Raw genomic sequence first — 21,977 nt, 5'->3', positions numbered from 1 at the left:
TCCTTTCTTCCAGTAGCTGTGTCAACTATCACTGTAGTAGTCTCTCTTTTCTACTTTGTCATTTCTCAGTAACTTGCATATCATGCCTTCCAGTCTTTGAAAGTCCTAGAGTTCCACTAACTGAACCTCGTACCTCTCAATTCCACTATCACTTTTCTTTCCCTTTTGACACTCCATAGCCAGTTGTTTGCCAAACCGAGTCCTCTGCGCACCTTTCACACTTTTTCATGTCATTCCAAATATTTTCTACTTTTACCAACTCCTCCCTCTCTTAAATTTATTTTTAATAAGCCTTTTTCTTGTATATGTATCTCGGATATTGTTCACACTGCTCTTTAAGAGCAAAGCAGTTACCAGGAACTACTATACAATTTACTGCACACATCTGTCTTTCCTCTTAACCATACGGTAATCTGTATGTGTTTCCATACTCTCATACATAACTAAATGGCAATCTGCCTTCACAGACCTGGTTTCTTACAGGCTTATTAAAAAAAAAAAAACTTGGCGCAATATCCAGTACATAGTCATCATTTTCATTCTTTAATCCATGGTCTCCATGAACCACCTCATATTTATTTTTACTCACTGGCTTGGCTATTTTCTATTCATCCTTTACCACGGTGTCAATAACCTACTATGAGATTCAGTGCCTCTGTAACACAGTTTTTTCGCAATAAATTTTTATCTATGCATTTCATAAATATAACACGTATTCAGAATACACATTATATCTACACATAAATTTTGACTGTATTGTGCATTACGTAGGTTGAATAAATTTGGTACTTATGATGTAAAAGTGACTTTTTTGAAGACGGGCCAACTTACTCAGAGAAAAGGTTTCGAACGCACTCGTTACGTAACTTATGACAGCATTTCTTCCCTCTTTCTCGATGGATGATTGGCTATACGTAACGAAGGCTAGACCTCTGGCAACAATGACATAAAAATGTAAATACAAGCAAAGCAGTACACCTTTATGAACTCTGACACCTCTCCACTGATAATTGTCATAATGAACAAACCAACAAAATATGTTAATAAATACAAAAATACTTTGATTATTAGTCTAACTCCAAAATAAGTTTCCAAAGAAATTACAGTCTACTTTATAGGTCACAATCAGATTGACAAGATGTAGGGAATAGTTGGTGATTTTCAAAAACATAGTAGACAAGCTTGATTTGGTAACTGCTATATCCAATGTCAAACAATTTTTATTGGCCATCTACCTATTTACTAAAAAAAAAAAAAAATAGCCGTTACCGCATTTTGGCTTTGAACCTTCATCAATAATTATCGTCAGAATTATGACTTCATGAGGCTCCACCCACTTTGGCCTCGTTATGATTCAGGATAACACTGAAGGCTATCATGGGCATTGTTGGATTAGAAAATTTAACTTCTGGCTATAAAAACTCATTTCTCAAGTAGTTGCAAGAAGTGCTAAATGATCCTCAAGGATCCCAGCAGTTGGCCTAAACGTTTAATTCATGTCTATTACTGCTATTACTACAGTAGTATTACTACGCTAGTACAGATACCATGCCCACATCTATGTATCGTTCCGCCATTCATAAAGTCTTTGTCATGGCCACGGGCTTTCTCTTGACTGTAAAAAGTTGCAAGTCATAAGAAAAATGCAGTTTTGCAACCACGGGGACAATTCCAAATCCTGCTAACTATTATTGACTGCTATGGGTTTCTGAGCCGATGGAATAAGGTGAATGAGTTTCTGTGGTGGATGGGCGGGGCAACATTTCGTCAAATGTTGTTTACCTTGCTTACGTAATGAATGTTTTTCGACTCTTGGCTCATAATCATTGGCCATGGCATCGGCTGGATAATTTTTACTCTATAAAAATTAAAACTATCAGGTTTAGGTCTTTGATAATGCTGCTAAAATTTGTGTGTGATTGTAAAATATACATAAGTCAACTTTCAGCTACATCCGATGCTTTGATAAGGAGCAAAGTCCAAAAAACCGTGTTACAGAGGCCATGAATCTCATAGATGATGTTGTGATGCCAGTTTTAATAGACTTAATCAATTAATCATTCTTTACCATTCTAATTGATGTTTCCACTTCATTGTATATTTCCTTTTCTTACTTCAGCCAACCCATCTGAAATGAGTACGGTCAAACTGCATTACTTTACCAAAATATTCCCCCAGTAGTAACACAACTAATATCAGTGTACCACTATTTATTTCCACAACTTTCCTTTCCACTCGACTATAAATCATACAACATTTCTTCCTACTATCTGTGACCCACAGATATAAAGCTTAACTGACTAACTACCTATTTGGTTCCTTTTCCCTTTGACATAGTCTCCTGTTCACAAATTTTATCACTCGTCTCCATTACATCAACAATTTTCTCTTTAATTTTCCAATCTGGATACCAACATTCCATGAACCTATTCTAAATCTTCCACTCCTTCACTCAGTTGTTTAATCATAGTTGTGAACCCTATGGGACCTTTCCTCCATGTACCATTCAAGTAGGGGGTAACCTGATGTGTAAGCTTACAGGGAACACCCTAGTCTTATCCTCATTCCTTAAAGCATCCAGCATGGTTTAAAGATTGTCATCTTGGATCAGCTTGCACTCTTTTTCAAAACATCCAAAAATAGTATATGACTTTGAGACTAAATTTTTTAAAGGTCTTAATAGAACATACAACTAGGTAACATGAAGCTTCAGCACTGGCATAGGACAAACAACGTAAAGGGAAGAAAATTAGCAGATGCCACCCAAACTTGAGCCTGCTTACACTTGACTAACTTAGGCTATTTGATGTATAGGTAAGAGAGCTCGAACTTTGATTCATTGCACTCTCGGTGAACGCTTAGCAAGGTTATCCCCCGGGCCCAAATTGTACCATAGGTTAGATTAGGTTAGGTTAAGATGCAATCTTGTAGCCTAATTGGCCGCAAGACATTTTTGTCCTTTATAATATTCTTTTCGGTCAATAGGTACTAGGCTAGGTAATTACAGCCATGAGCAATCCACCCTTTTCGATTGTGCAGTTTCTATTTACCTATGCAAATAGACTAGCCTATTACTAGGCTATAGTGCAACTGAGTTTTTTTTTTTTTTTGGTTAGTTGCCCCATTAAAATAAAAAAACCTGTTTCCATTGGGGCACGACCATTAGGTACTCTTAATTGTAGGGGACTAAGGAAAGAAAAAATAAGTTTTTAGCCTACCTACTACACCAGCAAACATATAGGGAATGGGAAATTCATAAATCACAAGAAAACTAGTACCTATAGCCTATACCTAGTTCACGTACTTTGAGAAATATTAAAATAACATTCATTAGGGTATATTAGGTATAACTAGGCTAATGGGCAAATTGTGTTGTTAACCTGTCACTAACAACCTATTGGAGTTTATTGCTCTGCTTTTACTTTTCTAAATTATGCTTAAACACCAATTCACGCCACGTAACTCATTTTAACAATGACTTACCTAATACCACTAAATGAAATTAGGCTAGCTAGGTAGCTACTAGGCTACTACCTAGGTATACATGTAGAAATGCTGCCTTTAGCTTAATGATACGTATGATTTAAGGTGTCTTGATCCTAGAGTCATCACTATTGTATCAACATGACTGTCCAAGTCTAGTAGGTAGTTTGGGACACCTTATCACTTCCTAGGCCCAAGTTTGTTTCCCCTTAGAGCCTAATGTTTCTAAACTATGATATAAGCAGTAGGATGAATCTACTGTCGTAACAACTAGGTACCACTGACAGTCTGGCATCGATCAGAGTTTAGACAAATCATTCATTGTTGCTTTTATCTTGATAGCCGACGAACGATGTTCACACTTACATGATTTGTATCCCTGTAATGAATATTGCATAATGATAATCACTCTGGCTTTGAACTTTGTACTAGAGAAATCAATTCTCTTTCTGTGTATGTGTTTGTGTGCTCACTCTCTCTAGCCATTCGTCAAATGTCAAAATATCGAACAAAATTTTTTTCGTGCCCCGTTGGATTAAATTTACTGTATTCTTTGACTTTACAGTTTACAGTAAAGATAAACTTTGTGTAGACAGCTATACCTATGCCTGTTCACATTCATAAGAAAAAAAATTCTAAATCAGATACGTCGTTCCTGCTTGATGGAAATGTTTGAAGTCTGTTAGAGTTGGCAACTTGGCATGAATAAAATGCAAACGCAGCAAACCGAAGGAAAATCAAGGAGTGAATCTGTCATACTGTCAAAGTGTTCTGTCTTGTCCAGGATTCTCTAACTCGAGTTCGAATTGTGTCCGAGAAGACGCAGACTGTGTTGACCCTGGGGCCTGGGGTAATTATTTTTTGTAGCCCAAAGTGCATTAACAAATCACAATTGCAGGGTTCGATGAATTGTTTCCTTTGCCAAGGCAAAAAAATATATACTCGATTGCCGGAAATGGATGACTTTGCTCAAACGTTTGCCCGCAGTGGTACTACACAGATATTCAGTTATTACTTCGACATTGATTAATAGCAGGAACACTATACATAAATGCTCAATTAAATAACCGCAGTTGTATTGCTGTATTCGTGAAACTTTTTAATTACAGTACATATTTTAAAATTTAAATGTTTCAGTATTTTAAAGGATACTAGATTTTGAAATAATTTATTAAATCTAACATTAACATCTTTCCTTGATACACCCTTTTCTTGACATCGCTGTCGACATGGGCCACCTCGTAACACTGGTAATAAGACCTCAAAAATTCTCATTTCAGGGGTTTTTTGTTTACCACAAACAATGTCCCTATATCTTAAGTGGTTAATGTAAGTGCAATCTCATCATGAGTTATGTATAAACGTGGTGAAGTTTCCATGATTATTTCGGGTATAAACAACTGTTAAAAAATGTTTGTGTTGAATAAAGATAAAATTATGTGGAGTGATTCCTTTACTAAAAATACACCATAAACATTTTATTTATTTATAATGATATTGCATAGCAAATATTTCAGGGACTCTTCAATGATGAACTATTGCAAGCTTCCTGGCGCATTTGCAACGGTAAAATAAAGGACATTCGTAAAGGCAAGGATTTAAATGGTTCTCCCTGTCCATATTCAGCATTAGTCAATGGTTTCTTCTGGCGAAAAAATTGGTTAAGATACAGTTTCAGTACTTTATTTTCATTCCTGAGAGACGAAGGGAATTCGTTAGAATTTGTGGATAATGTTTTTGTTATTGTAGATAGCAGTCACACTAAAATGGTGAAAAAATCCACAGAGGCGTTAAGTGTTTATATATTTTTAATATACTATATTTACACACAACATTGTGGATTTCTTCAACTGTATATTATTATATTAAATATTTGTATAATAATAATAATAATAATAATAATAATTAATTATTATTAATATAATGACCGACTGTTTCTAGTTGCCATTGAATTTCAACACCAGGAGGAAAAGAGCGGCAATGTCAATCTATCTGTCAAAGTAAACAATGGGAGAGCGTAGGTACCCGTGCTGAGTTAAGCAAAAACCCTCGCAAGCACAAGCTACCAAAACCCAATTGTTACCACGCTTAAAGTGACGTGTTCTTATGCATTATTTCTAAAGTAGTTGTACTTGTAAATTTGTAGTCAATTTTTATTCTTCTCGCAGGCTGTACCTAGGCTAGATCCCGTGTCTAGAATGGGGCGAAATTATTCAGTGAGAGAAGTGAAGAGATTACGTCTCTTTATGCTGATATTGTCGAGTATCGGCATAGCTTTATCCATGTATGCTTTGTACGTGGAAGTATCTAAGGAATCAGATGGGAATTACCAAGCCATGTGTGATATCAGCCCATCCATGTCCTGTTCGAAAGTATTCACATCGAAGTAAGTACGTACTGGCCTGCCGTAGTTTACAGCCAGCCAAATGAAAAATAGGTGTTCCCCTTCCCCCCTCTCTTTGATCCCCTCTATCCAATAGAGACTGTTAAAGCTAAAAAAAATTTTATCACCTTTTGTGTAACATTAGGGTAAAATGCCAAATGGCTGACCTCTACCATAGCGCCACCACCTTCCCGAAAAAGTACTTTAACATGTCCTGTAACCCAGGAAGGATAGACATTAGTCAAGAGCCAGCGTCTGTTGAAGCCACACCTCGAGGTAGATCTAGGGTACTTATCTGCGGCGGCCTAGACTATGGCAGTTGTGGTTTTTCAATGCAGTTTTACCTACTGAACAAGAATTTTCAGTAATGTTTATTCGGACGACTGTAACCCCCAGGGGCCAGTACTAAACACGGTGAAATACATTGGACGCCCCAATCCCTAGTGGATGTCGTATCCGCGGTTACGTTCCTTGCAGTCCGTGCGGACTGCATCTGTTGAAATACCCACCTCGAGACCATTACTTTCTTCTTGAAGTAAGTTTTTTCTCCCTAGTCACAAATTAAGACCATAGCCAGATGTGTCCACTGCCCAATCTTGCTCTTCTTGTGGTAACCTGGACTGCACAGGGAGTACCTTAACTGCTACCACTATTGCCATCAAAGGCACTGCCCAGAGGGATATAGTAGGCCAAGTATTAAGAGAAAGATTTTAGTTTATAACAAGTCCTGATTTTGATATATTCATTAATAGGTAGTAAAAAGGCTTTGGAAATTTAATGTGTGTTGCTGTTCTTTCAGCTGATTAGCATTTCAAGCAAGGGTTTAAGTTAGCATAGTAGACTTATTTTGTTGTGTAAACCATTACTTCCTATTTATTATTGTCTTGCTTTAATATGTCTAATATGTCTTACCAAAAATTATTTTATTGTTTTCTTGATAGTATGTTAAAAAAGATGTAAAGTCAGTGTATTGTATTCTTGAATCTTTAATTGATTAGATTACAGAAATTTATTTTGCTTTGAAGTAAATTAATTATTATCATTGTTTTCCTTAATTAGTTTTCAGGGTTATTTAGATTGTTGTATGTGTTTGGAAGTTAAAGAATCTATAAATATAATGGTTCCTTGAAAATAATGAAAGATGTCACCAAGATTGTAATTTAGACCTTTTAGCTTGTGTTAAAGCCTCTTTCTTTATATTTTTTTTATCCTTTTTTTTTTTTTTTTTACCAGGTATCAGATTTGTTTAATCATAAAAAATTGTCTTGCAGATAAATACAGTTGTCACTAAAATTGTAATTTAGTCCTTTTAGCTTGTGGTAAAACACTTTCTGTATAGTTTTCATTTATTTTTTATTTTCTTTTACCAGATTTCAAATTGTTTCATCATAAAAAATTGCCTTTTTGCTAGAACTATAAATCTTTTAAGTAACAAGGGAAAGGGAAATACTGTAGCTATGTTATCCTTGTCATCTCTGTAGATAGAGAAAACAGTGTCATTGGTTACTTTATCCCTGAATATTGAGGAAACAGTATCATTGGGTACTTGATTTGAAGATAAATGAAACACAGTAGTATCATACTACTTTAAAAATAAAGTGTTTTAAATATTTAGAACATATTTATGCCAATATTATTTTATGGAAGCTTTGTAATGTAGTGCTATCTGGCAAGAAAAAACTCTGCTATAGAGATTTCAAGAGCTTCTGCATTTATGTTGAATCTGAAAAATATTTTCTATTCAAATGTTGTTCAATATTAAGAGCATCTATTTATATTTTAGTTTGCAGCACATTGTTATTAATGAATAATTGAGGGTTTCTAGTTCCAACATTTAAGAGTACCTAATTATTATTAGTGTTTGTGGTTTAACCAGACCACCAAGGTAAAACTCCTAACTCATAGGGCTGGCATAACTCTTAAGTTCTGTATCATTAAAATGTATGAGCCAGGTGGACAACCGGTAGAATTGATAAAAAAACTTGTGTGATCCAAGGACTATTGGCATCTGTACCCGGTCACAGGGCATTGGTAGTTCCCACAATGCCATAGGCATCCCGTGACCTATCAATTACTTTCCTACCACCTTTGAGAGAGGATGTGATTACTCTCTATCTCTAAAGCCGGTTTAGTTTGCCCATTTATTTTCATAGCTTTCCCTGCTATCTTTCTCTGGGTGATCTCAGTGTGGATGTGATCTGCCAGGTTTGTGTAAGTTGTGAGATAATGGAGAATTTTGCCTCGCCAACGGAACTTTCTTTGGGATCTCGCAAAAGGTAAAGGAAATGTTCTGGAGTTGGTGGTTTTCCCTGTTCAAGATTCTTAACGTCGGTGTCTACAGATCCTCACCCAACATGTAGCAGTTTCTGAGAAAACATATGTACCATTACCAATCCTTTTTCCATTTGTCGTGGTAGGTCAGTGGAACAATGGAAGAAGTTTTATGGGAAAGGTCAGTACAAAAGATAGGAGATGCCACCATCTTTGGATGATCAAATATCTTCAGCTTCTTTTGTATTGGCTGTACATCAGACTGCTCCATATGTTTCTTCAGTTTCTCCTAATGATTCGTTATTGGAAACACCAGGAGGTAGTTTTGGGAAATTTTGTACATAGTAATTAGTACAATCCTTCATTCCCGACAGGAACGGGGGTAGTATCTCCATCTTTGTCCTAGGTTTCAGCCCCTGATGTGCAGAGGGTGGAAGGAATGTGGTCGGCGTTAGGCCTATCAGGCGTACCAACCTTGGAGGGATTGTTATCTCACTATATGATGTCACACTTCCCTCCGGGGCCTTTGACTATGAGTGTCCTGCATCCACCTGGCCTGCAATTTATGGGGATGAGCTCTATGCCAAGGAAAACGGCGCCAATGTTTCTGGCGATGCTGAATTTTGGAAAGAGTTTTGCAGCGCACGCAGGGATACCAGCAGTAGCCACTCAGTGTCTCCCATCAAGCGTGGTGATGTCACAACCAACGCCATCAGTGATGTTACAAACTGACATAGCAGTCACCATGACGTCACAACCTACTGCCACTCTCACATCCTCGTTGCCTCCAGATACGAATATGCTTTCAGACTCAGTAACACGCTATTATGAAGAAATGGCAAGCAGCTTTAGAAGAGAAAATAGATAAGAAAGACAGAAGGAAAAGACGTGAATCATCATCGTCTTCTCCATCTTCTTCTAGTTCGATATCATTACAAAGCTCGATGACTGTGTGCACCAGTCAAGCGTTGGAGGATAAGGGACTTCATGACTGATCCTCATGGCAAGAGGAGAAGATTAAACTCAGACTTCATCTTCGAGCCAGGACTGTCACATCCCTGTCAAAAACAAAGTGAAGAAGGCAGTGGCTGGCAAAGGTAACGACAATGACCGCCTTCATTTACATTTGTCGGCACGGCCGAAAGGTTTGACGGCCACTAGAATGGAACAAGCTGAGACAATGATGCCAATGGTGAGGTGAAAACCGTTGAGGAAATCAACAGTGAGTGGACATCAATCAGCAAAGAATGGAAAACATATACCAGTTTCTCTTGTAAGGCCTTTTAAAATAAGAAGAAAGGATGAAAAAGCTCCCATTAAAAGGTCAAATAATAAAGAGTTGGTAACCCCTCCAGATACACCGATGGAAGGAGCTGTTTGCCTTGACACCAGAAGATCAAGGTCAACTTCCCAGATGACCCTGTGGAATGATAGCCCAATGACCATTGAGAACAGCAATAGAAACAGAGAGGAGGTTAGTTCTACTTCACAAGAGCCGTCATCTTGGAGGAATAGACGGGGTTCTCGCTCCAGATTTGCAAGCATGGAAACATTTAGGCGGTCGCGTTCTCCTGGTGGCTATTCAAGATCGAGCCAACAACGGCCGTCAGAGAACAAAGATGCTGCAGTCACAGGGTCGGACGTCCATGAATCACACGGACGTTTATCAGTGGAAAGGAGTGAACTAACAGTGTCTGCAATCGAACAGAATAGTACTTTGAAATTGGAGGAAGGGGAGAATCAGGAGTTTCTGGTTTCATATGCAGAGGTGATTGACTTCATTTGTTAATTCAATAACCTCTCACAGAGGTCTGAAACCCCTTCCAGTATAGCTCCTACGGGAATTGATGTGCTATTAGGACTGAAAAAGGATACTAAGGTGTTGTATGAATTACCATGCTCAAGTCATGCAGAGTCTGTGTGACAACATGTTAATGCACAGATTTCTGGAAGGGATAATTCTTTAAGATCAAATAGATCATCCAATTTCATTCCCCCGCAATTACTGAGACATAAGGAAATATTATGCGACACCTGTTGTTCCATTATTATCAAGACAAATCAACCCAGATGTGGTAAGGTTTAAACCTGGATTAACCTTGGATCAGGTGACTTGTCAGGAAGCTGCTACATTAGAAGCACCAGCTGCTTCTCTTTCAGACTGCTTCTTCGTTAGACCTTTGGTCAATAGCAGTAGCTAGAATTACATCCTCAGAGTCAACAAGGAGAATAGTAGATGAGGTAATGTTTATGCTTCAATCTGGTTCAAAAGCAATTTCGTACTTGACAAGTTTGAGTGCCAATTTAAGGGCTAATATCCTGTTGATGAGGAGAGATACAGCATTGGCTAGATTAAGCCATACTATAGATTTGGATTCCCTATTAGCAATATGGAATGGGGATATCTTAGTCGCAATTGCTGTTGACAAAAGGTATACTAGAAGCTGCTATTGGTAGAGGAAGGATGGATACTAATGACAGATTAGTCCAACAGGCAGTTAGTAAAACATCTGGAAGCCATGCTAATTCTAGTGAGGTAAGACAGCATTAACAAATGCCACAAAAGAGACCAGGGAGACATAATCCCTCCCTAGATCAACAAGATCCTCTTCTCCAAAGAAGTTAGCTCGTCAGCCCAATAGAGGAATGGATATTAGGGGCAGAGGGAGAGGTTCAAGACGATAGCATGGGCGCCTCTCACCACTCAATCATACCAGTGGGGGAGATGCCTGGCGAATCATCGGAGGGTGTTGTAGAAATTCGGAGCAGAGCAGTGGGTGGTGGATGTACAAGTCGGATATCTGATTCCTTTCAACTTTGCTCCACCCCTGACAGAACAACTATTACCACACCTCTCTTACACTCAGGAATTTCAGAAATTCCTTTTCCTGCACAAAGAAGTGAAGAAGATGATGGGGAAGGAAGCTGTAGAGCAAGTAACACTTCCTTCAAGTGGGTTTTATAGATGTAATTTCCTTGTCCCCAAGGCCAATGGAGATTGGAGGACAGTTATAGGCCTGCCATCATTGAATCTGTTCATAAGGAAAACGAGATTCAAAATGGAGACTCCAAGGACAGTTTTAGCAGCAATCGGGGACAAGGATTTTATGCTGACAATAGACTTGAAAGATGCATACTTCCAGATCCCAATCCATCAATCTTCCATGAAATTTCTCTGCTTCAGTCTTGCAGGGAAGGTTTTCCAATTCAGAGTCCTGTGCTTTGGACTGACATATCCCCAAGTATTTACAAGAGTATTTACTCTCGTGTCAACATGGGTGCATGCTCAGGGGGTCAGGTTAATAAGTTACCTTGATGACTGGTTGGTGATAACAAGGTCCTGGGAAAAGTTACTTCAGGACAGGGATATCCTTCTACAGTTTTGTCACAGCCTAGACATTCTGATAAATCAGGAGAAGTCTAGTTTGGACCCCAGTCAGAGTCTGGTGTATCTAGGCATGATCATAGACACAGTAAAGGCCAAAGCTTTCCCTTCAGACAGAGGGTAGAGAAATGCAAACAAGTAGTGAAAGACTTAATAGGGAAACAAACACAACCAGCAAAGCAGTGACAAGTAGTCCTAGGAATCCTAAGTTCCTTGGAGAAGCTGGTGCCACATGGGAGACTGCATCTTCGGTCCTTACAGTGGAGGATGAAAGAGTTTTGATCTCCAACTGTAGATCACCCATACGAGCACATTTCCTTGTCGACAGAGGCGAGGAAAGACCTACTGTGGTGGTTGAAGTGGCAATCTGACAGTGGGAGTTCCCCTTCAGCAACCCTCTTTGGATCTCCTGCTGTTCTCAGATGAGTCGTTCGAAGGTTGGGGCGCATACATGGAGAAACTGATGATTTCGGGGAAGTGGAATCACAGAAACAGGGAGCTCCATATAAATGTGCTAGAGTTAAAAGCAGCTTTTCTAGTACTACAGTAGTTCTGAGAGAGAACAAAGGAACAATCAGTGGTAGTGATGTCAGACAGCACCACAGTAATGCCCTATGTAAACAAGCAAGGGGGTCTGGTATCTCGTCAGTTACACCTGATGAAATTCAACTTCATCAGTGGGCTGTACAGAACTTTACAGTAGACATCAGGGCCAGATATATTCCATGGAAAAGAAATGAAGTAGCCAACAAATTGAGCTGCAGGGACCAGATTCTGGGAACAGAGTGGTCCTTACATCAGGAAGTGGTAGATAGAATGTTCATCTTGTGGGAAAGGTCAATCGTAGGCCTGTTCTCAACAAAGTACAACAAAAAGTTGGAGGTACATTGTTAAGTAGTCCTGGACACAGAAGCAGTAGCAGAAGATGCTCTATAACACCCATGGGACAATCTAGACATATATGCATTACCTCTGTTTTGCTTAATCCGTCAGGTTCTGAAGAAGGTGATGCAGTCTCAGAACCTCAAGATGACTCTGGTAGCCCCATTGTGGCCGAAGGCAGAATGGTTTTCAGACCTGTTGGAACTTCTAATAGATGTTCTGAGAGAATTACCTCCCTGGAACAACCTACTGTGGAGAGGTACCACCAGTCGGTGCAGTCCCTATCACTTCACGGGTGGAGATTGTCAAGTACCTCCTGCAAGCTAGAGACTTTTCTCAGAAGGCTGCATCACAGATGACAGGATATATCAGAAGGTCATTGACAGCTGTGCACCAGGGAAAATGGTTGTGATTGGTGTTGTAGAGGGAGTCTTTCTCCACTCGCAACCACTATTCAGCAGTTAACGGATTTTCTGATATATCTCAGAACAGAAAAACATCTGTCTGTATCTGTCATAAAGGGATACTGGGCTGCACTAGCTTCAGTTCTGCGAATGAAAGGTGTGGACATTTCCTCTTCATGGGAAGTGGCTATGTTAATGAAGAGCTTTGAGCAGTCCTGTTCCCTGAAGGAACTAAAAGCTCCAAATTGGGATTTAACTATGGTACTGTTGGCTCTGGCCCCGACCAAAAGGGTAGGGGAGCTACATGGTCTGTCATATGTGGTGAAGCATTCCAGAGGTTGGAAGTCTATGGTCTTTGAATTTATTCCAGAATTTGTTGCCAAAACTCAAAACCCATCAGTAGTAGATGACAGATTTGCCTCCTTTTTGATACCTTCTGTGGGAGAATTTGTGGATGATGACCCTGAAGAAATGCTGTTATGTCCTGTCAGAGTACTACGAGCTTACATAAAAAAAACTCTGCATCTCAGACCGGGGTGCCGAAGGCCTTTTGTGAGTACAGGATGGACCAAGAAGGAAGTGTCCAGGAATACAATATCGTTTTGGTTGAGAGAAACGATCAGGAATGCATATTTGACAGAAGCTGGAGTCTCAAATAATCTTGGGAGAACTAGAACTCATGACATCAGGGGCCTGAGCGCTTCTTTGGCATTCAAGAAAAATATGTCTGTGGGGAGGATTTTGAAACCAACGCCAAACAACTTTCACTTCCTTTTATTTAAAAGACATTGCCCATAGATCCTTGGACACTTTTTCCTTGGGTTGGGTGGTGGCTGCTCATCCAGTACCCCTGGCATGTCAGTTAGTGTCTAGTCTAAGATGAAGGTATGAAAGTAGATTGAATGAGATGACTGGTCTTGCTTCTGTTCTACATTTTCTATCTACTTTACCTACAGGCAGTAAGAGAGAGAGTACCGTCATAAGCTGGAATGGACTAGATACGGGTGAATGAGACAGCCATACTGTCAAGGTAATGAAGAGCATAAGATGCTTTTCAGTAGCAACACACTCCTCTTGGTAGCAGGGAGTTTCTTACTAGAACAGATAGCTTGCCATCTTCTGCAATGCACTAATCAACGGTATTGTATAAAAAACCCAGAGTGGGAAACCAATAGATTCTCATATATCTTTGGTTCTAAGGTTGTAGTCCATTGTCTTAGAATATGGTTATTTGGAAATGGATGAAGATGGCAAACACCGAGTCAGTTAAAGATACTTACCTTCCACCAATAAGTAAGTCTATCCTAATGTTAAGACCGAAGGTTTGTTTCATATATGAACAAGTGACAAATTTTTAATCAGTTTGTATTTTTCATAACTAACAAACCTGAGGTCTTAACATATAAAGGCCCACCTTGAACCATCCCTCTAACAGTCTAAACTGGGTTGGAAGAGTAACTGTTAGGTCACAGGATGCCCAGGGCATTGAGGGAACTACCAATGCCCCGTGAAGTGCCTCAGTGGCGTGGTTGGTATGGTGTTGGCGTTCCACCTCAGTGGTCGCAGGTTCGATTCTCGGCCATTCCATTGAGGAGCGAGAGATGTGTACTTCTGGTGATAGAAGTTCACTCTCGACGTGGTTCGGAAGTCACGTAAAGCTGTTGGTCCCGTTGCTGAATAACCACTGGTTCCATGCAACGTAAAAGCACCATACAAACAAACAAACCAATGCCCCGTGACCAGGTAAAGATGCCAATAGTCCCTGGATCACAAGTTTTTTTTATTAATTCTACCAGTTGTCCAGCTGGTGCTAGTACACGTATATCCTAATGTTAAGACCTCACGTTTGTTAGTTATGAAAAATACAAAGTGATTAAAAATTTATCATTTTTGTTGCAGGTATGGTCGTGGTTTTGGCATTATTGGAGAACTCCTTGGTCATGGCCACATCTTGAATCAGCCTAACAGTATTCCTGGAATTCTATTCTACTTACTGATCATTATATTAGGTGAGTTGCACAACATCTTTTGGGCTGTTCAGACATTTTTAAATAATTATTACGTACATGACAGAATTTGCATAGATTTTTTGTTGTTGCATTTCCAACCGGTTTTAGTCAGAAGTAAAAATCAATTTCTGAATCTATACACATCATGAACCTTTTATTTTGTTTGTGCCAGAGTGCTAATGAGTCTAATGTATAAGTAATATATATTTATATCCGAGCCAAACTCAGGGTGAACTAGGTAGGAATTCTTTGCCATGGGAAAGGTTCTCCCTCTCACCAGAAATGGCATCTGTAATGACCAAGCTTCATTGGTGGTTGGCTCACTAGTTTTAAGTTGGGTTGCTGTTTTCTGTTTTATTTTGTTATATAAAATGTCATGTTAATTTGTCTGTTATGTACAATAAGATTTATAAGTACATTATGTAACTGAAATTGGTATGCTGTAGTTTATGATATTTTGTTCAGTAACAGTAATAGATTGGTAATGTATTTATTTTTAAAGCTGCATATACAGTACTATTATGTTGTTCATATGCGAAACAAACCTTCAGGCTTAATAGGAAAATTTTCAAGTGCCCAGCTGAAACTGGTTAAACAATCAGAGATTGTAAAGCAAGGAATCTGGGCAATCTGGCAACATGTGTGCATATTGGGTGAAAGCTGGTCAAAGACCACGCACCCCACACAATCACGTTAGTCTTTTTCTTAACCGCCTTGGGGAGTAACGCGGTTGCTTACTCTCCGTCCAAGCTGGTTGTTTTGCCCGTATTTTGCTCTTATTTGTAGTCTGTGTGTGTATGTGTCAGTATGGCTTCCTCTGCATCTTCATGGCCTCATCAGTATATGTACATGGGTGTTCAAGGTTTCCCCTGTTCTCGTTTCCTGGCTTCATCTGTTGCAGACCCCCATTCAACTTGCAGAGGGTGCTGTTCTAATTTCTGCACAGTGATGAATCCCTGCCCGGAATGTTGTGCGTGGCCTAGATCACAGTGGAAGTTATTTTATAGTAAGAGGGAGCATCGCAGAGTTTCGACTTCCTTCTTTGGAAGGGTTTTCTTCTCCTTGCCTAGATATTACGTCTTCTCCCTCAGTCACACCCCATGATGCTAGTGTCTGTGCTCTGAGCATCACTTGGTCTATGGGGTTCTCCCTCCTTGGAGGGGTTTTTGATGCATTTCATGGAGGCTCCCCCCCCCCTGGCCTTCTCTACATTGGTGCCCATGGTCAGCCATCTTGTATTGTATCATGTTATCGCTCCTCCAGTGAGGCCAGCCGCTAGCTCGAGTCAGGGGGAGGTCATGACGTCACTCCCAGTTTCTTTGGTGACATCACTCCCAGCTACGTCAGTGTCGTCGTTTGGGACTGTTGCGCGACCTCTTGCTCCTGTGTTGTCATTGTTTGCTCCCATGACGTATCCTCTCCCAACTATGATGTCTGCGTCCTCTCTCGGATCCATCCGAGGCTTTCTGTCAGGCAGTTCTCAAGAGATTGGGCTCTATTTTAGAGGCTAGGTTTGCTGCCCTCTCTGCTGAGAGGGCTGTGACCAAGCGTGATGCATCTCCTCCCTCTTCTCCTGCTAAGAGGGTGTCTAAGGAAGGAGAGGTGTCATCTTCCCTGCGTCGCAGCCTCCTCCACCGCATCGGGGTATCAGGCGTTGGAGGATTAAAGCATTTTCTCTTATGTAGAGTTATGAAGCTTAGCTTTTTAATTATCCAGAATCAACTCATAACTGATCCATATAGACAAGAAATATTGATAAAGTACAGTTTTACCTGACGGCATTATCATTTTTAGCTTTACTATTTTCAATTTTACCCATGTGAGCTAAATATTCTGCTGAGAAAGAGTTTGTTGAATATTTATACTCTATCACATATGAAAAGTCTAGAGGAAAATATAATAGGGTAAAGTCAAACCTCTGTTTTTGTAGATCTTTTTTCTACAAAATTTGGTCTTGGTTAAAGTAAGTTTCCTCGGTTTTCTTACACTTGGAAATGCTCCATCCAGGGCCCAGCGCTTGACTGGATCCCATATAAGTGCCAAACAAAGCATCCCATCATTTTTCGTGACCCATTCTGCTTTTCTTTTTGTCGTTATTGTGCTTTTTTATTCGAGTGCAACTACTAAATAAGCCATCATGGGGGCCAAAGAAAGTTCCAAGTGCTAGCTCTTCTTTAAAAAAGGCGAGAAACACTATAGAATTTAAGAAAGAAATTGTAGAACTTGTAGCAAAGTGTTGGAGGAAGTTGCATACCGATCTCGGTGAGAAAATTCCTACAAATGCTTTAATAACAATGCCATGTTTAACTTTAGGCAAATTTTAAAATGCCAAAAACAAATGTCATTGAACAGTTATGTTGTGCAACAGGGGTTCAGTAACTCTCAAGGTAGTCATAGTACCAGTAAAAAACAAGAAGTAACCCCAGATAGGTCCTTGATAGTACCTGAAGTCCATTTGGAGGGAGGTTCCCCTTCCAAACAATAACCAACCTCTCCCCTTCTGTCCATCTTCCATAGCTAACAAGTGTTTTCCACAAAGGTAAGAGTGATGTTAAATGTTCATTTATTCATTTCATTAGTCATTTCTCATTGTTTTCTGTATGTAAAACTGTCTATTCCCTATAGAATGTAATTTTTGTTAATATTTTTGGGGGTCTAGAACTCATTAATTGCATTTACATTATTCCTAATGGAAATTACGGTTTCGGTTTTTATAGTTTCTTTTTTTGTTGGAGTTTCCAGAACAGATTATGTACGAAAACCAAGGTTCCACTGTAGTTGTAAAGTATTTTACATAGAAAAAGGTTACATTAAGGTATGTTATCATCACAAGAAAAAGGTTACATTAAGGTATGTTATCATCACAAACCCATCACTTCCAGAACAACTCCCACCTTGCCATCTGCACTTCAAGGTTACAGTGGTCCCTCTAAGGTGTCAATTTAAAGCCACCTTTTTATTTTTTCCCCTTCCATGCTCATACACCAATAATGTTGGTTCTCTCTTCATTAAAGGAAACAGATTCTTCTCACCCAGATTTACCTACTAATCAGGGTTTGTTTTGATTAACTGTACTCCTGCTCATAAGAGAGCCCCACTTATGGTTCCCAGTGGAATGCAAAGCTAATGGTTTTGATAAGACGTAGCTCAAATTCACACATTCTTTGCTATCTTCAGATAGTTTCAGTTCTTAAAATGTAACTCAGTTGATTTCTTTGCAACTCTCCTGAACCACAAGCTTCCAGATTATTGTTCTTCTCTTGCAGACCTGGTGGCTTGGTCAAGTGATGCTTATTTGATAATCTGGAACTATCTGGAAACCAGTGCTGAACAAGTGATGCTAGTCCAACAATGTGCAGGTGATACTGACAGCCCTGCTTTGGCCTCAGCAGACACTGAAATTCTTTGATGAACCTTCTGATACCACTTCCAGGTTGGAAAAAACTTGGTCACACCAGAACTTGTGTTTGCTTAGCTTCCACATGTGGAGGACATATGAAGTATTACAGTACTCGTAAATAATCTCCAACCCAGGTCAGAAATCTGTCATAAGATTATACCAATCCACGTGATACATCTTTTCCTGGTGGTGTAGTATGAAAGGCCTTGATCCACTTACCACTGTTCTGTAAGGAATGGATTTCTTACATTTCTTGTAAAATGTCTGGTCTTTGAGAGGGAAGTCCCTCCCAAGATTTTTAAGCCTCCACTGTGGAACTTGTCTCGGGTAGTACGGCACCCAGCCTGTCCAATGAAGCCAAGCTGAAGAATCTTTTTCTCAGAACTGTTTTTAGTGGCATTAGCATTTGTAAAGCATTTAAGTGAGCTACTTGCAATTTCCTGCCAAGAATGGGAACAGTTTGGGCCATTCATGTCCTAGGCTTTGTGACCAACATCTCTACAGATTTATTACATTTTCAGCCTACTCCTTCATTTGTCATATTTCCTTGCCAGTAAGTATCAGGATGAGTAAGGAAGATCCACACGTGCTTTGTGAGAACTTTTAGGATTTGCCTATGGGAAATAATTCCTTTTAACATGAGTGGGGTCATAGTTGTGTTACATGTAAGATCACTATTAACATTATGATGCTGGATTTGAAAAGTTATATTAAGTTGATAATGATATTGAGTTGCAGGCAGTATGAAGGGTAGTGATCATAAAAAGTCCTTGCAAGTAAATATAGATGTTAATTCCATATTTAATTTCATCTTTCTCTGTAGCATTTGTTTTATTTTGCCAGAGATCTGACTCAGGAGTATTTTAACACGTTTTAATGTTACTGCTGAAGGACAGATATTGTCAGCTACTTGAGGGAGATCGTTATTTCTCTTATAACACTGTCACACTTGCATGACACATAACTGTAAGGTATATGGTTGTGCAATATATGGACAAAATTTGTGGATTATCATCCTCTGTTTTGATTTATCCTAATTTATAAAAATTTAAACAAGCCTTAACATTAATAATAATGAACTACTAGTCTGTTTCATCACCCCTAATTAATTCCAGCACTTTTGTACTACCAGATACTTTAGTCAAGAAGTTCACTGACTCTGGAGGTCCTTGCTTTTACAGCTGCTAATTAACTGGCAAGAGTGTTTCCACCAAATACAAACCTCCCTCACTGAATAATTTTGGCCCTCCCAACCCCCTTCTCTCTTACAGTAAAGTTGCACAGCATTTGGAATGCCTTTACTACAGTTAAATCCCAGATGTGCAGATGACTAGTTAGATTTTTTTTGGAGCATCCTGGAAAATAGTTTGGCACATATTAAAAGCTACCTTACAGTGATGAACATGTACTAAAAAAAATCAAATCCAGTATTTTAAAACTTGATATTTCTAGTTTTGTTATTACCCTCTCCTGGATGCTCAGGTTGTGATGTAGTGTATTTTGAAAAGTAGATAGTGCATTGCAATGTTTGTTTTTTATTTTTTCAGGTGAAGTGAAAAACTTGAGGGCAGCAAAAGTGCAGAAGATATTGTTGTTTTTCTCCAATTTCATGAGTTTGTACTTGGCATATTTACTGTATTTTGTCCTTCATGATTTCTGTGTTGTGTGTGTCAGTACTTATATAGTCAATTTGTTACTAACAGTATGCGGGTTCAGAAAGGTTACAGTGCTGCAGAGCTTGAGGAAAAAAGCTAAATGATATGGGAGTTGTTTCTTTTCCATAAGGGGGATTCCTTAACATTTGGTACAATTAACAAAGTTGATGAATGGGTGTTTGGTAGTTATTATGGATATATTTTTAAAATAACATCATAGACAATGTATGGGTGTGGCTATAATATTTTGTATACAGTAAATGCTTATGCACAAGGACTGTTTTATTTTCACGTTTATTAAGTGTTTTATTTTCATGTTGAGTAGTTCTCAGTAGAGTATAAAACAGCAGTACATTATTAATTTTTTAATTTCGTGTATTCATTGGAGGTAATAAGTGAAACTGTGGGAACATTAATTTGAGTAGAGTAAATCCTGTGTTTAGGAGCCAGTCAAAATTTAGTGTGGCCCTATGGATTACATTTAACAGGTATGATTTTTTTCTTCTTATAACAACATCAGAAGCTTCTAATTGGTCACAATCTTTATTTTTGGAAGAGCAGACCACTAATAACTACCTAAATTCTGTGTTTGGAATAATTTTTTTCAAGTGATTCAGTTGTGTCTAACTTTTAATATCTTTGATGCATTGCTTTTCAAATACAAACTTAATTTTATTGAAGAAAAGTTTGTTCTAGACAGAGCATTATACTGTAATTTGAGGGACTTGTGATAGACTATCTTGTGGTAGTTTTTGCGTATTATCGGTTATCAGAATTCTTACTAATTATTGCATTTCTTAAAATATTATAAAGAATGGTGCTGCATGCCTGAATGTACCACAGACCACAAACATGGGCTGCAAAGGACTGAGGAGAGTGTGGTGCAAATTTTTTATGTCCAACACTTAAAATTTTTTGTATGTTGGAATGAGGTGGTCATTAGGATCCTAAAGTGTTAACTAGGCATCAAGGCATAAGAAAATAAGCAAGTAAAACATATTTTTCAAAAATAAAATATATTGAAGTAGATAAGGTACAAATATACCAAATTAAATAGAAACTGGAAAATGTATGTTCCTGTTTGTTTTTTTAATATAAGCTTTTAACATTTATTCCATTGATGGTCCAGCCTCTGGCTCCTCATCCTGGAGCCCTACAACAACTTTCTGAGTAGCCGGTACATGAGGAACTCTCCCAGGTTTGGAATGACGACGTCTGTTGTCTTCCCTGTAAAATATAAAAATATTAATAACTTAACTTCAATGTAAATTCAAAAGAAATTTAACACTGAATACCTTCAAACTGGTGAAAAGCACATTAGGCCCAAAAGTGGTAAAGCCACATTACAGAACACACTGATTTTGGTCAAAACATTGGGATAAATTCTCGATCACTAGCTAGAGTCCTGTTAAAGAAGTCATAATTGTTCATATGGGGAACAAACCTTGGTCAAAACATTGGGATAAATTCTCTATCGCTAGCTAGAGTCCTGTTAAAGATAACACAAGGAATTGGTGGCAACATGAGTCAGCCAATATGGGAGTAAGTGGAAGCTGCGTGACCTGCCTTAACTCCACTACGCATCATCAAACCAGTTTCTCTCTAAACGCCTTTGTAGCCAGACAGTACTGTGCTCTCTCTCTCTCTCTCGCTACAAGCCGGTTAGTTTACACTTTCTGCCTGCATTACACCTCAGCATTCTGGAATTTTCTTTCTTTTTTGTTGCATGATTTTCTAGTGATATTGTGTTGTCTATTTCTTACAATTACCGAAATACAAATCTGTGATTCAGTTAAGCCTTCCAGGCATCAGAGACAATGTCCTTGGGCTGGTAACAACCCTTGTTCTTGTTGCTGTCTTCTTTGACATCAGATCCCCATTCCACTTTTTAGCAAGTGCAGAGCTAACGTTTGCAGTGTAAGTAATCCTTGTTCCTAGTGTTGTCTTTGGCCTCCTGAGCAATGTAAGACATTTGATATTCAAAGGAAAAAAGTATATCTTAGTTTTACCAGACCACTGAGCTGATTAACAGCACTCCTAGGGCTGGCCCAAAGGATTAGATATTTTTATGTGGCTAGGAACCAATTAGTTACTTGGCAACGGGG

At 38.9% G+C, this 21,977-nt stretch overlaps 3 protein-coding genes across 6 annotated transcripts in view; 1 reads left to right on the top strand and 2 right to left on the bottom strand.

Moving 5' to 3' along the window:
- Positions 1-4,377, bottom strand: part of LOC135220826 (nucleoside diphosphate-linked moiety X motif 17-like) — a 118,121-nt gene extending 113,744 nt beyond the window's left edge. Inside the window, 1 exon segment of the mRNA XM_064258369.1 lies at positions 4,243-4,377. Coding sequence (XP_064114439.1) covers positions 4,243-4,362 — 120 coding nt within the window. The 5' untranslated portion in view covers positions 4,363-4,377.
- A 1,052-nt stretch (positions 4,378-5,429) lies between these two features.
- LOC135220824 (vitamin K epoxide reductase complex subunit 1-like protein 1) lies at positions 5,430-20,146 on the top strand. 3 transcript variants are annotated; one of them, XM_064258367.1, is made up of 4 exons: positions 5,430-5,500; positions 5,652-5,869; positions 14,708-14,817; positions 19,765-20,146. In XM_064258367.1, the coding sequence occupies exons 2-4, from the start codon at positions 5,682-5,684 to the stop codon at positions 19,974-19,976; spliced, it is 510 nt and encodes a 169-aa protein (XP_064114437.1). In that variant the 5' UTR covers positions 5,430-5,500; positions 5,652-5,681; the 3' UTR covers positions 19,977-20,146. The 3 variants fall into 3 exon arrangements, with proteins under 3 accessions (XP_064114437.1, XP_064114436.1, XP_064114435.1); XM_064258366.1 differs by having other exon boundaries at positions 5,436-5,504; XM_064258365.1 differs by having other exon boundaries at positions 5,460-5,869.
- A 724-nt stretch (positions 20,147-20,870) lies between these two features.
- LOC135220821 (DDB1- and CUL4-associated factor 13-like) overlaps positions 20,871-21,977 on the bottom strand; it is a 111,449-nt gene continuing 110,342 nt past the window's right edge. For both annotated transcript variants that reach the window (XM_064258362.1, XM_064258360.1), the window contains exon 9: positions 20,871-21,099. In XM_064258362.1, the coding sequence (XP_064114432.1) occupies positions 20,982-21,099 (118 nt within the window). In that variant the 3' untranslated portion in view covers positions 20,871-20,981. The remainder of the gene's footprint in view (positions 21,100-21,977) is intronic.

The sequence above is a fragment of the Macrobrachium nipponense genome, chromosome 2 (genome assembly GCF_015104395.2).
Source record: "Macrobrachium nipponense isolate FS-2020 chromosome 2, ASM1510439v2, whole genome shotgun sequence".
NCBI lineage: Eukaryota > Metazoa > Arthropoda > Malacostraca > Decapoda > Palaemonidae > Macrobrachium > Macrobrachium nipponense.
Note: the sequence above shows the minus strand (reverse complement) of the source record. Positions and strands in the feature narration are given on the sequence as shown.

Coding starts and splice junctions, on each gene's coding strand:
- LOC135220824 (XM_064258367.1), top strand. CDS start 5,682: ATGGGGCGAAATTATTCAGTGAGAGAAGTGAAGAGATTACGTCTCTTT. Junction 5,870..14,707: donor TCGAAAGTATTCACATCGAA/GTAAGTACGTAC, acceptor TTTTTGTTGCAG/GTATGGTCGTGGTTTTGGCA. Junction 14,818..19,764: donor CTTACTGATCATTATATTAG/GTGAGTTGCACA, acceptor TTATTTTTTCAG/GTGAAGTGAAAAACTTGAGG.